Below are 16,458 nucleotides of genomic sequence, written 5' to 3' on the forward strand. Positions count from 1 at the left end.
CATATACCATCCCATTGAATTGACTGCATTTTTCGAGCATTGTGTCCAATTTCTTGAAGAATATGACATTTATTGTGAAGCTCAACAAAGGCAGAGCATAGATTAATAAGATAGATTATAATAGTATAATATTTATACCATAAATTGCAGCTTTTATTGAACAAACCCAATTTACAACATGGTTCAAAATCAATATTAAAATATCAACATGTTTTTTTGTCAAACTAAATTCCTCACTTGAGCTGGTTATTTGGAGAGATTTTGGGCTGTGTTGCAGGGTCTGCTCTCACTTGTTTGTAAAACACAGTACCATCTGACAAACATGAACAATACAAACAAATATACAAAACAAAACAAGCAAAAAAAACTAACAAAAAAATAAACTTGATATCTGATATCTCTATATTATTTTTCCCATACTTAGTCAGACAGCATTTAAACTCAACAATGGGTAGCCACAAGTAATAACATCAAACCAAAGGCCTATAATAAATCACCATAAATTATTGGCCAATTATATAGTAGGCTAATATAGCTTACTAATATTACTACTACTACAGTACTTCTAATGTACTACTAGTAAATACTATCATCATCATCATCATAAAACGATTACATATTGTAATTGTAGCAACCCTGGTTCTAGAGTGCCGCAGGCATGTTTTGTATTTATCCAATCTCGAAAACCTTGCGTTCAGTTTAGTCATTCAGTAAACTGATCAATTAGCTCAGTTCGTCGGATGTGGGGCCTAGTGACAAACATGCAGTAGCCTACCTACCTGCAGCACTCCAGTTACACGGTTGCTTACTCCTGGCCTAGCTCTGCAATGCATTTTATGATCTGATTTTGACTGCGTTCTGTGTTGCAGGTGTGTCAATTTCCTTTCTGCCCAGTAGGTGGGACTTGGTGCTCGCAGCATGGAGCTCCTCGCTCTCTTCCCAATGTTCTGTTTCCAACGCTCTATCTCTCGGAGTCGTGAAGCGGTGCTAGAACACGCTGGACCTGAGCGGCTAACGGCAGCCTGAATACCGGGTTACCTATAGGCTACCATGCAGTCTGAGGAGGACACGCCTGGAGTAGTGATTTTTGAACCATTAATACTTTGACGGAGTATTTTTTCCCAACATATTTGTCCTTGTCTATTACATAGATGGCGCTTACTGCATTTGCATTAATTTGACACAGCCTACCTCCATTCACTCGCCCGCGCCCACACACCACACTATTGAATAGTCAGACGGACTCCCGTTAGGAGATTTAAAAACGCTCAAGGATATCATCCAAAAAACTAAAAACATCAATCATGGATTCATTTTTTATTCCGCAACGAATTTGCTGGTGGAGGGTATTGTTTCTTCTGAGCATCTTTCAGGACTACTTGAGCAATATGCTGGACTGCCCGCCAACCTGCAGCTGCTCTCCAACTGAGATCTATTGCAATAAGTCTGACAATGGGATATCCTTTCCCCTATTCTCCCTGCAAGATACTGGGAACAATGGAAATAACAGTATTGAAGATCTGTTCAAGAACATCACCTCGATGTAAGTCTGTCAACTGTAGGTTATTGTTAAGTCCATGTGAATGAATATGTCACTATATTTCCCCCATGTGTCGTAATTAATTTCTTGACTTCAGACTCACATCCCTAAGAATGCAAACTTGTGTGTTCAGGATTTAGTCTCTACCAATGTGTTTCTTATTAGCCTACCAAGAACTCGCGGTAACACATTGTTATTAGCGTAATCTCCGTGGAATAGTCTACATTAAGCCTGCAACATTCATTCTTCCGCCTCAAGTAAAATGCTGTAGAAAAAAGTATAATTCGATGTTATAGTCCACATATACCCGTTGGTGCATTGGCCCTTCATACAGGCTCATCCAAACACCGAAATATTGCACAGATATTGCAGAGAGCAGCCTTAGTCACCTTAAAAAAACTGCTTTGCATTCATGTCAGGGACTCAACATAATTTATAGCGTTCGCAAACGTCTGAGGAGGTTCTCTGTAGGCTACGGAAATCTTTAAACCAAAAGAAAGACCGACATATCTTTTCGATCCACTATTATTTCTAATTAATAAATAAACAATTGACCATTTTAGTATACTGTCTACTTGTAAATAATCCTCCAAATTGAGTTGTCACCATGTCAAGTTTTTTTTATCAAGCGGGTAAATTATATTTCATGTTACTCTTCATGTGGCCCACTCATGTCAGTGAAATTCTGTTTAAGTGCTGGGCATGTCGAGGAAATAAGCATAGGTAGGAAGATGTAAAATGTGTTGCTAAATATTTCCTCTCTTACTTTCGCAATGGAATTTAGCCTATACGTGTACTTTAGCACGAGTGTTCATAAAAATAGATCACTGACATGATTATATATTTTCCTGTTGATGGATTTAATTTTTTTTTAATGCTATTAGTTCTGGGAAAGAACCATCTCCCCACCTCTCAGCCCATCTCGGCTGGAATTTTAAGCAATTGTCGACTCTCACTTACAGCGTGGTGAATTTGGATATCATCCGTTTGTATTCACTTCTAACTGATTCGAATGGACAAGGAAAAGACCAATGGTCGTTTTTAGAAAGAATACGAAAAATATAACCAATATCCAATGTATGTCTAGACAGCTTACTGTGAGATTGTGAATCCCAGCCGTTACATCGCAAGCTGAAGAGACTGTTTTGGTGAAACAAACACCAATTCATTAGGCTATTGATTCTTCGTTGAGATTTGCCAAGGATGAGGGTGCCATGACAACCTCTCTGCTTTGCACTGAATCCACTCAATTTCCATAGGCTGGAAAGTTTTGATTTGCCTAAGTGTTTAGGATATAACCCATGTGTGGGCTTAAAAGAAGAAAAAAAACTTCCAAATACTGACATAATTAGACAATTCTAACAATGCTGTCTGGTTATAAATAAGCACACTATAAAATAAGCACACAACTGGGTCATTTTGTTTTAATCTCGGTTACCCGCTTCCGGTATTACTGAATCTGCCCACGAGAGATTCGTTTTACTTGACTTGCTTGGTGTAATAATTTTGGAGCGCTTGCTTCCTACACTCTCTACAGGCCACTAGAGGGGCTTGCGGGTGCTGGATGTTATTTTACAGAGATGTGAACAGTAGGCCTTTCGATGGAGCGATACGATTACCAACGCTGAATGTTGATATTTCTTATTCTCTTTTCATAGCTTGATTCATGTTGAGCAATGTTGCTAGAGAACAATTTAATAGCTGCTACTATGCATGTAGGAATCATTCAGCACCCACATCATTGGACAGCTCCTACACATAACTTTGCTTAGGCTATTTGAGGGAATCTGCAGTCTTGATAAGAGCTAACCCTAACGAGTTTCCAGATCTTTCTTTAACGTACCACGACCTTGAAGGAACTTTACCTTTGACAGCTGTCTACATAAACTATAGCTAAATTTCTGTCATTGCATATACATTCAGTTTTCAGTTCTAAAATTCAATTATTCTTTTAGGAATTGTGTTATATGTTGTTTGTAGAAATATATTTGAAAGAATTATAATTGTCAAATGATGCTGCCTATCTTAAATATAGGCACTTATTCCACTTCAATTTAATCCATGCTATGCTTATGTAATGCTGCTTAAAATGTCATATTGCACCAAAATACCATACTGTAGTTTCCACGTTATGTTTGAAAAAGAATAGCCTACAAGAATACATTTATGTGTTTTGCTTCTGACTGGCAGTAGTTCAAGGCTTTAATGTTGTACCTTTTTGGCAGCACATTATTTCCCCCTGTAAATGGCAGGCTAGTATGCAGCTTGAGGGAGATCATCCAGTGCCATTGTAACGACATAGCCTACTCCGTTTGGAGTGTTCTGTGTGACCAAGCTTTCTTCTTCGTTAGGCTTACTGTTAATGAGGTATGAATGCTTTGGCGTTTGGAGCATGTTTTAAAGAGCTAATCCTTATGGACATTTTCATTTCTCTAAAACCAAGTGTGTTTGAAGTGGATTAGTATGGGTTGTTTTTCAGTATAGAGAATGAGGAGGAAATGGTTGTCTTTGAGAGGCACTTTTGTTTTAACCCTCCTCCGTTTGCTCTTTGACTCAATGTTCAATGTTCAAATTGACGATACAGCAGGTGGGTGCATGATATGGCCATAATTCAGATGGATTATTTGAAGACATCCCGTTTCCATAAAGGGGGTGGTAAAGACCCAGTTTTGGTATTTTGCTGTTATGGGCACGGTGTTAGCATTCAATGTATGCTGCTCTTTTAAGTACTTATAACAATGTTATCAGTTAATTCAGGAATAAACACATAAACAACATATTCTGTCAACAAAAATGGCAACACATGACCCTTTTTTTGTGGTCTCACAAATGTTAAAGTATATATTATTTTATGTCTTATTACTCCTGCTAAAGGTGGGGGTCTGCACTTAGTTTAGGCTTTTTTTTCTTGAAAATATTACCTTCCATAAAATAACTATGTGGCAAGGATCAGGCTTCTTTTTTAACCTAAAACAGTTTGCCCACTATTCTGAAGGCTTCTACTGTTGCTTTTTGTAATATTTCTTGGCTGATTGAAAAGTTGAACCATTTTCTATCGATCAACTGTCTGTTAGAAATCTTACACCAGGGATGGGCAACTAGGAGTGCTGGCAAATTTCTTTGTAGGACTGGGGGACCGGAACATAATTATAATAATAACAAACAAAACAATTAAACTCTGCAAATTGACCACATGTAAGCCACAAATAGATTGTAGTTTTAAAATGACAGAAATTACATCTTTGCCATTTTGTTTGTGGGAACAAACAAAAGCGTCAAGGGGCCAAAAAAAGTAATAGCCATTTGTTGCCAACCCGTGGCTTACGCAATTGGAGAGCATGGTTTCCAAGAGAGTTAGCCTGTTCTGTGAGTGACCTCATTCACCTCCCCTGTATGCCTGAGGACATTGGTTTTCTTTTAAACTGGAGTACAGAGTGACTGATAGAAAGACTGTTAGAATGATATTTTCATTCAGAAGTATGTCAACAAAATACTGAGATAAAAGTAAGAGGTGACTGCCCCTTGTGGAGTACATATTCCATGTTTCCTGTAGCATGAGAAACTGTGTTCTGCACCTTTAAAAGCAGTTTACCAGTGTACACCAGCCCACTCCTTACCTGGTGAAAATATTAGAAAACATTGTATATCATTAATTTAACCTGGCTTTGCTTTGAAAATATTGAAGATCATTAAGCTAACTTGGCTGTGCTTTGAATATATTGTATATCATTAAGTTAACTTTGCTGTGCTTTGAATTTTTTTTTATATAATTAAGTTAACATAGCTGTGCTTAGCCCACTTACATGTTAAGTGATCGTCCGTTTTTTTTCTCCAGCTGGAGTATCTCTGTGGACACTGACGGGTCCGTATCTCTCTGGCCAGACCTTTAAACTACACTCTGTCTCTGTGCAGGGTCCACTTTACAAGATCTGAGAGCTGGATCTAGGAAATAAACTGTCATCAAATGGCATGTGGATCTTCTTCAGCCTCAGCTTTTCGTTCAGATCTATTTACTGCTAAGCTATCTATGATCATGAGCCGTTCTCTGAGGATGGCCTTCATAGTGATCTGTACTGGAGCCAACTCACTGACGGCACCTTGCCAGTCAGGCTGAAACCCAACCGAGTACTCCTTCAAATGTCACTCTATCAGTTCACCAGATCAAGTCCGAAATCACAGCATACTTAACGTGTTTTGAATTGGGAGGCTTGAGCTTCTCAGCGTATCAGCAGCCCTTCGTTTCACCATAGTGTAATTGAGGTGACATGGTTACTCCACAGATGAAAGCAACCTATGGCATATTTAGCTTTTAAGACTGCTGCTTTGTTTAATCATTTTTGGAGTTGAAAGATTTGCCAAAGAATTTAGCGTTTTTCAAACCAGGAAAGTGGTGTGTTAGGCCAATGACCTCCTGATGCCCTTGGGGATCTGAAAGCTTTTTGTTTGCAATTACAACTGGAATGGAAATATGACTACATGCATGACCGACCCTCATATTTCTCATTATGATTTCCAATAACATTAGCTGCCATTATGTCCATAACCGTCTTGTCCAGTCGTCCATTTGGAGTGAATAGGAATTATGGATTTGACTATGGCCATGGGTGCAGAGGGCCATTAAGCTATTGTCCCCTTCTTGGTCATTATGCAGAGGTCGGTCGTGTTTATAAAATAGCTGATGGCACAGATCAATTGGAGAGGGCCAATGAGGATCCCTTATTATATACTCATGCTGTACGTGTGTGACTGTTTATGTGAGAACAGACGGATCAAGGTCTGACCAATCTATCCAAAAACGACTGTGTCTTGTTAATGGGTGACCTTTTAGGCCAGCGGTGAAATAGTTATTCCTGACGCTCTTCTTGATGATTTTCATTGGCATCGGCTGGCATGCTCTTGTTCTTGTTATGTTACATGGTGTTGATGTTCCGTATCACTATATTCACTGTATGAGACAGACGGGTCATGTGTGCATGTCACATAACTATTGCCTGTCCACTTGGTACAAATATGAGTTTGTAAATGCATAGAAGGCATTCACACTGCCTTGTGTATCCTTGTGTATTCCTTTTTTCCACCAGTGTGTTCATACACGGAATGCAAGCATGAAGTCACTATGTCATTGATGTTGCGTTCCTATTAGCATGATCAATAGCTTTGACATTCAACATCTCTCTGACCTCCGTGGCGGATGCATGATCATTCATGCCTTGATGTGGACAACATGAGCAAGGACTGGACCCTCCGTCTACCTAAAGAATGAATTCACATACAGTCTGAAGCTTTGCATTCGATGGCTCCAACCACGAATAAACTATGAATCAGCAGCATTTATTTGCACTAAAACAGGTGTGTCTGTACCTGTGCATGTGTGTGTGTGTGTTTCTTTGTGTGTGGGAATGTGTGTGAGCCTGTGTGTGCCAGCCAACCGACCCCCTGGTGAGATGATGAGCAAATCCCAAAATGCTCTGCCAGCCCCTTGTCTCCTACTGAGACCTTGTGTCCCGATGTGCTACGTTACCAGTTCCTGTGATGGAGGCATAAAGGCTGTTGATGAAATGATGATGAGATTAGAAGAAGTACCTGCCCTAACCCTGCCTAACATCAGTGTCATCATGGATTTGTTTGTAGAGTTTTTATCTTTCTCTTTTTGTTCCCAGAGATGGAATGCACAATCTTCCTGTTCATTAAACTTAACATTGTTTACGATCTGCTGTTGGCTGTTTGCATGTGGCCTTATCAGATTCTTGTATTACTGTAGATGACTGGGATACGATGCTGTGACTCCACCTGTATTGGTGTGTCTTCTACAAACACTGTCTATTCTCTGAGAGGAGCCTCAGCCAGCCATTCAAAAGTGTCTCCAGACCGCTTTGAAATATTGATCAATTCACTATTTTCTTTCCCCCTAAAACACGGTATATCTTCTACTGTCACTCACTGTTTTTACCAGACAGACAGTACACAGTATATTTCCAGTATTTCATCATATGACAGCATAATGTTTTTATTGTGACATAAATTAGATGTCTGAATGCACTTTCATCTTTCTGGTTCTTAAAAGAAAATTATTATCCTGGAGTCTAATGCAAAAACGACAATACTGAATTAGCTAGTGATCTAATTCTCAGAAAGTGTTGTAGTGATTGAAACAATGTTTTAATAATTCATACAAACAGAGTTATTTTTTTTTCTTGTTTTCGGTATATCAGTCTCTCACAATATGAGCCTCTCACCCTCTCTCTACCCCCCACCCCCCCTTCTCCTGGTTCTTGCTGATATTTTATTCATTGCATGGCCAATGAAGCGCCTGATAGACTGTAGAGCACTGTTGATGATCCTCAGCAGTTCATTTCTTGGTTTAGTTGGCAGCTGGCAGATGAGCGTCGTCATCGTGGTTGACGTTTATGGCGGCAGAGCCTTTCCCCTGCATGCTACGTATGGTATCCACGACTCTGTACATATTTAAAACCATCCCTGAGATCCCCTCCCCCTTGTATATTTCAACAAAATGCACAGGTGGAAAAATAGGACAGTTTTCAGGACACTGCAGCGGTTAGATGCAGTTTAAATGGCACAGGTTTTATCCCTGTAAATACTATCTTGACGAAGTGACCTCCCAAATGTTTTACTTTTCTTTGAAAAGTATTAAGGGACTTTGTGACTAAACCTTCAGAGTGTGCTGAGATCAATGGAAACGCCTGTCTAATAGCGTCTGTTTGAACGCGAAGCGGTGTGCCGGCAGTCGGTTCTGTGCTGCCTGGGTATCTGTGCAGACATCCCCCAGGCTCTTTGACACTCATTGATATGCAGCATGAGCCACTGAATGGGATAAACAAGGGAACAGGCATCACACAGCCAGTGGAATATCTCAGGAGGCACCTGCTCGGCTCACACTCTGGTTCAGCTTAGCTGCACTCCACTTGTTCCTCACTCCTACTTCCCATTCTGTTGGTGGGACTTCCGAGGAGGCCTTGTTCATGCATGGCGGTACATTTGTAGGCTACTGGTATAGACTGAGATAGAACTTCTTCTCTGAAACCTACTGTATAATAGGGAAGATAGCCATGGCCAGAAGTCTAACCGATAGCCTCTGACCTTTCATTTTAAGGTTAGGGAAAAACATAAACACTAGTTCTGTAACTCTGTTCCCTGGGTTTTAATAGCCATAAACAAATTGACAGTTTGCATATGATAAAGGGATTTTTTGTATACACTGCTTTCCTCCGCCATGGGCGTTTTTGGGAAGAGAATATACAGCATTTCCATTTCATTAAAGGAGACTGCCGAGTTGTTTATGGAGACCGTTTCCGTCTTGTGGTCAAGAGTATGAATAAGATCCAAGGATGGGATGTCCTGTTGTTAGAAGCGCATAAACAAACTTCACACTGTAACATGACGCCAGGAAGCCATTCCGGTGAGTTTGTTTCCACTAAAACAACCCCGCAGTTCCCCTGGCTTTATTAAAATGTAACCAGTGCCTTGACAAATCAGCAGGGCGTCTTACTAAATATGTGGTTGTCTTCAACAGTCACACAGGCCATCCCTTGTCGCGTCAATGTGTGTCTGCTATAAACACCCGGGTGTTGGCTGGCGCTGGCTAGCAGAGCTGATTCTTTCTCCCCGCAAAGTAAAGGCCACACAGGGGGTGCGGAGTGAGCGGAGAGTGTTCTCAGTCGACGTGACGTGGGTTTTAATGAATCTGGAGGAGCTTCATGTCCTCTGCATTCGTAAAGAGCTGCTTCACAAGCCCCACACCCACCCAGCAGTACCCCCTACTCCATCCAAACCCCCCACACCGTCTAAACAGGAAGGAGAGTGAGGCATACATCAAGCAGAGATCTGGTGAATAACAGAAACCATTTATTTGCCGGGCAGATATCTCATTCATTCCTATTCACATAATCAGTGTGGATTTCAGTGATAAGAACAGGAAGATTTGTCCAGTATACTTTGAGATATGGATCGGAGTACTCCGGTTCATTTGCTAAATCTGCTAGCATTTTTCGTTGTCTCTGATTTGGGTTACTATTTGTTCCAGTCAATTTGTTTCACAACATGCTTCCTTTTCGTGCAGTTATCGTAGTCTTCTGAGCATAAACACGGTGGTGGTTGGATGCTGTTCCACTATTTTAGCCCATTCCCAGTTTCCAAAACAATTGTTCCGGCACTTTCAGCCAGACCACAGCAATTTGTTTGTAATCTGCTAGCATAAATGTGGTCCGCAGCTGGTGTCACACTTGACCATCCGCGAGCCATTACTTGTTCCCTGCTTTGAAAAGTTCAAAAGGTTGCGGTTTCTCTCATTTGCCAGTCTGAGTGTTCTTCATGCAATATGTATAACTCACTTTTTATTTTTTTTAGACTAAGGTCCCTATGTATTTTGTCTTCTTCCATTGTATTGTTCTGTCAAGTTTTTAAGAAGTGATTTAGAATTATTTAAGAGCAATTTACCATAATAAAAGTTTTAAAATTGATATTGGCACATAAACAATACATTTTTAGTTCAAGTTCAGTCATCACAAATTCATTGGGATATCTTGTTTTAATTAATTCATAATTGCTTTGGAATCTCTGAGAGCTCTGTACTGTTACCGTTTCCAAATAATTACAACTGTGTCACCCAAAGGGATGTTAGAGACTGGTAATTGGATTCCAATTTAAATTACTTCTAAAATGTTTCAAAGCCAAATAATAAAATATGCTATTATAGTGATTATATTTCAGCCTTTGAGACATTATAATGCAATAACAGTCATAGCACCAGTAACATTACACTACTCACATCTCATTATACTTTATGACTGTTATACCCTGTCAATGCCAAGGACATGCCGACATGCCATCAGTCCCCTTTGAAAAATTTTTGGGCAAAGTTGTGTACTTTTGCTAAAACCATTGGCACAAAGCATTGGTCTGAAATGGCTAGCTGCTAGCATTTGTAATTGGCCAACATGGTAGAGTTAGCAACAGTGCTGTGACTGAGAAAATTCAATCTAATAACAAAATTACAAATCAACCTATCAGTCAATTTAAACTATGTTCAATTGAATTTGCCTCCATCCAATCATGTTTATTATCAGAATAAGAAAGAACTTTATTGCCAAGTAAGTTTCACAACAAACAATTAATTTGTTCTGGCTTGTTAGTGCCCATTAAAACAGACTGTGAGCAATATGTTAATAAAAAAATTGTAAGGTGCAAGGTTTGTCCAGTTGAGGGTTGTGTGTGTATGTGGGTAGGGGTTATAGATTTTTCCAGTTGAGGGTTGTGTGTATGTGGGTAGGGGTTATAGATTTTTCCAGTTGAGGGTTGTGTGTCTATGTGGGGAGGGGTTATACATTTGTCCAGTTGAGGGTTGTGTGTATGTTGGGAGGAGTTATAGATATGTCCAGTTGAGGGTTGTGTGTGTGGGGAGGGGCTATAAAGTTGTCCAGTTGAGGGTTGTGTGTGTGGGGAGGGGTTAAAGAGTTGTCCAGTTGAGGGTTGTGTTTGTGGGGAGGGGTTATAGAGTTGTCCAGTTGAGGGTTGTGTGTATGTGGGCAGGGGTTATAGATTTTTCCAGTTGAGGGTTGTGTGTATGTGGGGAGGGGTTATACATTTGTCCAGTTGAGGGTTGTGTGTATGTTGGGAGGGGTTATAGATTTGTCCAGTTGAGGGTTATGTGTGTGGGGAGGGGCTATAAAGTTGTCCAGTTGAGGGTTGTGTGTGTGGGGAGGGGTTATAGAGTTGTCCAGTTGAGGGTTGTGTGTATGTGGGTAGGGGTTATAGATTTTTCCAGTTGAGGGTTGTGTGTATGTGGGTAGGGGTTATAGATTTTTCCAGTTGAGGGTTGTGTGTATGTTGGGAGGGGTTATAGATTTTTCCAGTTGAGGGTTGTGTGTATGTGGGGAGGGGTTATAGATTAGTCCAGTTGAGGGTTGTGTGTATGTGGGGAGGGGTTATAGATTTTTCCAGTTGAGGGTTGTGTGCGTATTTGGGGAAGGGGTATAGTCAGTTCGGGTCCAGGAACCTGTTCATGAGGCCTACTGCTGTAGGAAAGAAACTGTTCTTGTGGCGAAAGGTTTTGGTCCCAATAGACCTTAACCCTCTGCCAGAGGGGAGAGCTCTGAATAGTTCATTTTCAGAGTGATAGGGATCAGCCCCAATCTTTGCTGCTCGCCTCTGCGTCCTGGAGGAGTGTAGGTTGTGTGGAGACGGCAGATTGCAGTCAATCACCCTCTCTGCAGAGCGGATGATGCGCTGCAGCCTGCCTTTGTCCTTGGCAGTGGCTGCAGCGTACCAGACAGTGATGGAGGAGGTCAGGATGGACTCTATGATGGCAGTGTAGAAATGCACCATCATAGCCGTTAGCAGGTTGAATGTCTCCAGCTGCTGAAGGAAGTACATCCTCTGCTGTGCTGTCTTGGTAAGAGAGGTGATGTTCAGCTCCCACTTGAAGTGATCACCCAGGAAGGACTCCACAGAGTTGACTGCACAGCCACCCAGGGCAATGGAGATGGGGGGGTGGGAGCAACTCGGCTTCTCCTGAAGTCCGCTATCATCTCCACTGTCTTTAGGGCGTTGAGCTCCCGGTTGTTCTGACTACACCAGGACACCAGATGGTCAATCTTCCACCTGTAGATGGACTCGTCTCCATCAGAAATAAGATAGATGAGGGTGGTGTCAACCGCAAACTTCAAGATTTTACTATGCGAATAGTAGGTGTTATTATTAGAATAGTTTGACCGAAATACATGTTTTTAAAACCTACCAATACAACATGAGCGCCACTACATAATGCGCAAAGGAGTGGGTGTAGTTCCCATGAACATTGGCTTACTGGCCGTTCAGGTGACAAAAGAGCGAGCGTGCATATAGAGGAAGCAGTGTGGTAGACATGCAAAACTCGGCTACAGAACTAAAAGACAACATTTATCAACACATAACATTGAGTTTATTGGATGGAGGAGTCTAAAAAATGTGTTAGCTAAGCTAGCCAGCTGTATTTCTTTTCCGTATGTAACATTCATTCAGTAAATATATTCAATTTTCCCTTGATTTTGTTAACTTTCATCCACTTGCTGTATATATTGCGGCATTCTGTCTGGGCCCCACCACACTACTACCGCTTTGATTGACGATTGTAAACAACAAATACGTGTGAAGGAGCAATATAAAATATACTTTTTTTAAATGTTATGGTTTATATGTAAAAATTTGAGATTGGAATTTTAATAGTACTTAATACTTACAAAAAATACATATAGGCTATGTAAAATGTATTTACTGGGAAAAGTGGGGCAAAATTGAATACACACACAAGTTCTTGAATACTGAAATAATTTAGGATATTCGACTATCCGTGCCCATCCCTAGTGTACAGGGAGAAGAGTAAGGGACAGGATGCAGAGCCAGTGCTGATAGTCAAGGGGTCAGACAAGTGCTTCCCTAGCCGCACATGTTGCCTCCTGTTGGAAAGGAAGGCTGTGATCCACCTGAATGTGGACTCAGGCACTCCCAGTTGGGAGAGCTTGTCCTGGAGCGAAGTGGGAGTGATGGTGTTGAATGCGGAACTGAAGTCCACAAACAGGATTCTGGCATAGGTTCCAGTGGAGTCCAGATGCTGGAGGTTGAAGTGAAAAGCCATGTTGACCACATTGTCCCCAGACCTGTTGGCTCTGTAGGCAAATTGCAGTGGGTCTAGTAGAGGGTCGGAGATGGTCTTGAGGTGAGACAGCACAAGGCGCTCAAATGTCTTCATAACTACAGAGGTCAGGGCGACTGTTGTGTAGTCATAAAGTCCTGTGGTCCTTGACTTCTTGGGGACTGGGATGATGGTGGAGTATTTGAAGCAGGCTGGAGCGCAGCATGTCTCCAGTGAGGTGTTAAACATGTCAGTGAACACCGCAGAGAACTGATCTGCACCATGCTTTAGGGCGGATGGGGAGACACTGCCAGGCCATGCTGCCTTGCAGGGGTTCTGTCCCTTTTTATACAAGTCAACTTGGCCTTCAGAAGCATATTTAAGTTTCTTTGTGGCATCAGAGAGGCGGGTTTGATTCCCAGTAGAGGGCAGTATAAAAATATTTTAAAATGGAATCTTCCTAGATAAAATAAACTAAATGAGACAGGAACCAGCCACTACGGGTCCAGAACATGAAAGTATCCTAAAAGCGCTAAAAGAAGTATTTTGATGACCATCTGTGTGCCTTAATCAGTTGTAAAGGTTAATTGAAATGTAGGCTACACCTAAGTCCCATTTGCATTTGTAGTTTTTGTTGACTGCAGCTCACTTGTCAACAGAATACCATCATGAATGCTGTCCACATGTCAAAGGACAAATAACCTCCCCACAGGGGTTTTGTAATCACACCACTAGTGGTGTATTTATTTTACACGCTAAAACATAAATGGTAATCAATTGCTGTGAGCTAATTGTCAAGCTGTGATATGTTGTTAATAGGAACACGCTGCTGGACCTGTAGTAAGGATGCTTTAGTGTGAAAGTGTTGGATCACATCCAACTACGTAGATGACTTTAACTGGCTGACAAGGATTGTGCTTACTATAGCTGGCTGGCCCCTAGCATTGTGGCTACTTTTGTCAGGTTGGCCTATAAGAAATGCCAGCAGCTAGCCATTTCAAACCATCAGTTAAAACAATGCTTTCATCAACTGTTTGTGAGTGAGTCCCACTGTAAACAGTGCTGAGTTTGACTGGGTTTTTGTGAGACAAAGGAAGAAAGGCTAGAACATTTGTTGTATATATTCTGCTCTAACGGGGCTAGAGTAAGCCTTCCTGCTAAACCCATAGATATATATATATATATATATTTGTGATGTTTAATGTCTCTACCAATATACAGTCAAGTTAAGAAGTATTGGAACCCTTCATGAAATTGATCAAAAGTGTATGCAAAAAATCCTCACCATAAACAGTGAGTCATATTTTAGCTCAAACAAAAGGGGGAGCTGTGTACTTTCATTTCAACAACACAATTTGTCAAACATAAAAATGATAAGTAGTATGATATTTAACTGAAAAGCCAACGTTTTAAAATTATTGGCACCCCTACAATCCATATTTGATGAATCCTCCCATGGAGTGGATAACAGCACTGAGTCTCCTCCTGTAAAGTCTGACAAGGCTGGCGAACCCTTCAGGACGGACCACTCCTCCATGCAGCACATTTTAAGATCCCTGATAGTCTTAGGTTTGCGCTAGTGGACTGCCCTCTCGAAGACAGATCACATCTTCATTTAGATTTAAGTCTGGAGACTGTGATGGCCAGACACAGATTTTGTGGTCCTGCAACCATTACTCTGTTGATATTGATGTTTGGCAGTGCCTAACAGTGCCTGGTGGTATTTTCAACTGTATGTATTTTTTATGTTCTTTACCTGATCTGTGTAGGTCAACTACCATCTGTTTGTTTTCGGCAGGCACATGGGTTTCAACCATGGCGATGGATGACGAAGGAATTTTACATGCATGAGATTTAATATTTCTACACAGGTAAACAGGAAAAAATGAAAAGTATCATATTCAGTTCCTGGAAACTGAGACCAACTAAAAAGTATCCAATTTCATAATAGACTCCACTTTGTTCGGTTTTATTTTAAATATTCTTTAGAGGTGCCAATACTTTAGTTTTTTGTTCATGAAATTATTGCAAATTGTATTAATTGTTTGTGTTGTTTTTGCATTCACCTTTGCTAATTTTCATGAAAGCTACTAATAGTTCTAGAGTCAACTGTAGACACTGAGATTGCATAATATTAATTTATGGATGTTGAATTGCTACTACATATTGATGGTCCATGTAGAAGTTGCAGAAAAAGGATTAGTTACTGAAAAATATCCTCAGATTTTTGTGTTTAAGTACTCATAGCTATTGTTTAAGTAAGAGATTAGCTATTTACTGTAGCGTAGCGTAAAACCACAACATGCTCGATGTGAAACAAAGATCACCCACATTTTCCAATACATTTTACATTTGCATGAAAGTCACACTCTCCGGAGCAAAAATGGTTTCATCATGATCAATATAAACTTTGCACAGTGTTGCCAAAACCATATATTTGAAAATAGCGTAGTCAAATAATGAGTCAGTTTAGTTTTTTTCCTGAATACCCCTAGTGTTCCTATTATGATAAATTTGGTTACTTTGTATTGAAACAGATGGCATAGGTGTTTTTAATTACTTTCAAACAGCCTACCTTACACAGTCTAACAATATATTATAATGAGAACAAATGTTTTCTTTTCTGATGTGATGCTTAAAATAAAAAAATAGAAATGTGTGCTAGGAGTGCAAAAACAAGTGGTTATGTTGATAATAAATTAGAAAGAATGTCATTACCAATAAAAATCTGTCAAAGATGGCAGAGGCTGTATAGGTGGAAAGTTGTGTACAGCCCAAGTCATCTAAAATGTGGGAAAGTGAAAAAGAGGAGCATCAAGGTCAGTACAGTTTAAGGCCAATGCAGTCCAGCACTCTTTCTGGAATCCTTTATCCTCCCCCAGACAAGACATGATTCAGGGCAGTTCTGCCCGACATATACAATTCAAAGGTTTTGGGTCACTTTGAAATGTCTGTGTTTTCCATGAAAACATATATGAAATTAGTTTGAATAGGAAATATAGCAAAATGAATAGGACATAATAGTCAATTACAAAGTTAGAAATAATGATTTTTTTATTGAAATAATAATTGTGTCCTTCAAACGTTGCTTTTGTCAAATAATCCTGTATTTGTAGCAATTACAGCCTTGCAGACCCTTGGCATTTTATTTGTCAATTTGTTGAGGCAATCTGAAGATATCTTTCCTCATGCTTCCTGAAGCACATCCCACAAGTTGGATTGGCTTGATGGGCACTTCTTTTCTCCAATCAAGTGCCGTGCACAGGTTAAAATGGAGTGATAGCCTTCCTTC

The 16,458-nt window shown here is 40.4% G+C and overlaps 1 protein-coding gene across 4 annotated transcripts in view; it reads left to right on the forward strand.

Moving 5' to 3' along the window:
* Positions 1-968: 968 nt before the first annotated feature.
* Positions 969-16,458, forward strand: part of ntrk3a (neurotrophic tyrosine kinase, receptor, type 3a) — a 189,580-nt gene continuing 174,090 nt past the window's right edge. For all 4 annotated transcript variants that reach the window (XM_010884004.5, XM_010884005.5, XM_010884006.5 and 1 more), the window contains exon 1: positions 969-1,543. In XM_010884004.5, coding sequence (XP_010882306.1) covers positions 1,305-1,543 — 239 coding nt within the window. In that variant the 5' untranslated portion in view covers positions 969-1,304. The remainder of the gene's footprint in view (positions 1,544-16,458) is intronic.

Source organism: Esox lucius, chromosome 19, assembly GCF_011004845.1.
Source record: "Esox lucius isolate fEsoLuc1 chromosome 19, fEsoLuc1.pri, whole genome shotgun sequence".
Lineage (NCBI taxonomy): Eukaryota > Metazoa > Chordata > Actinopteri > Esociformes > Esocidae > Esox > Esox lucius.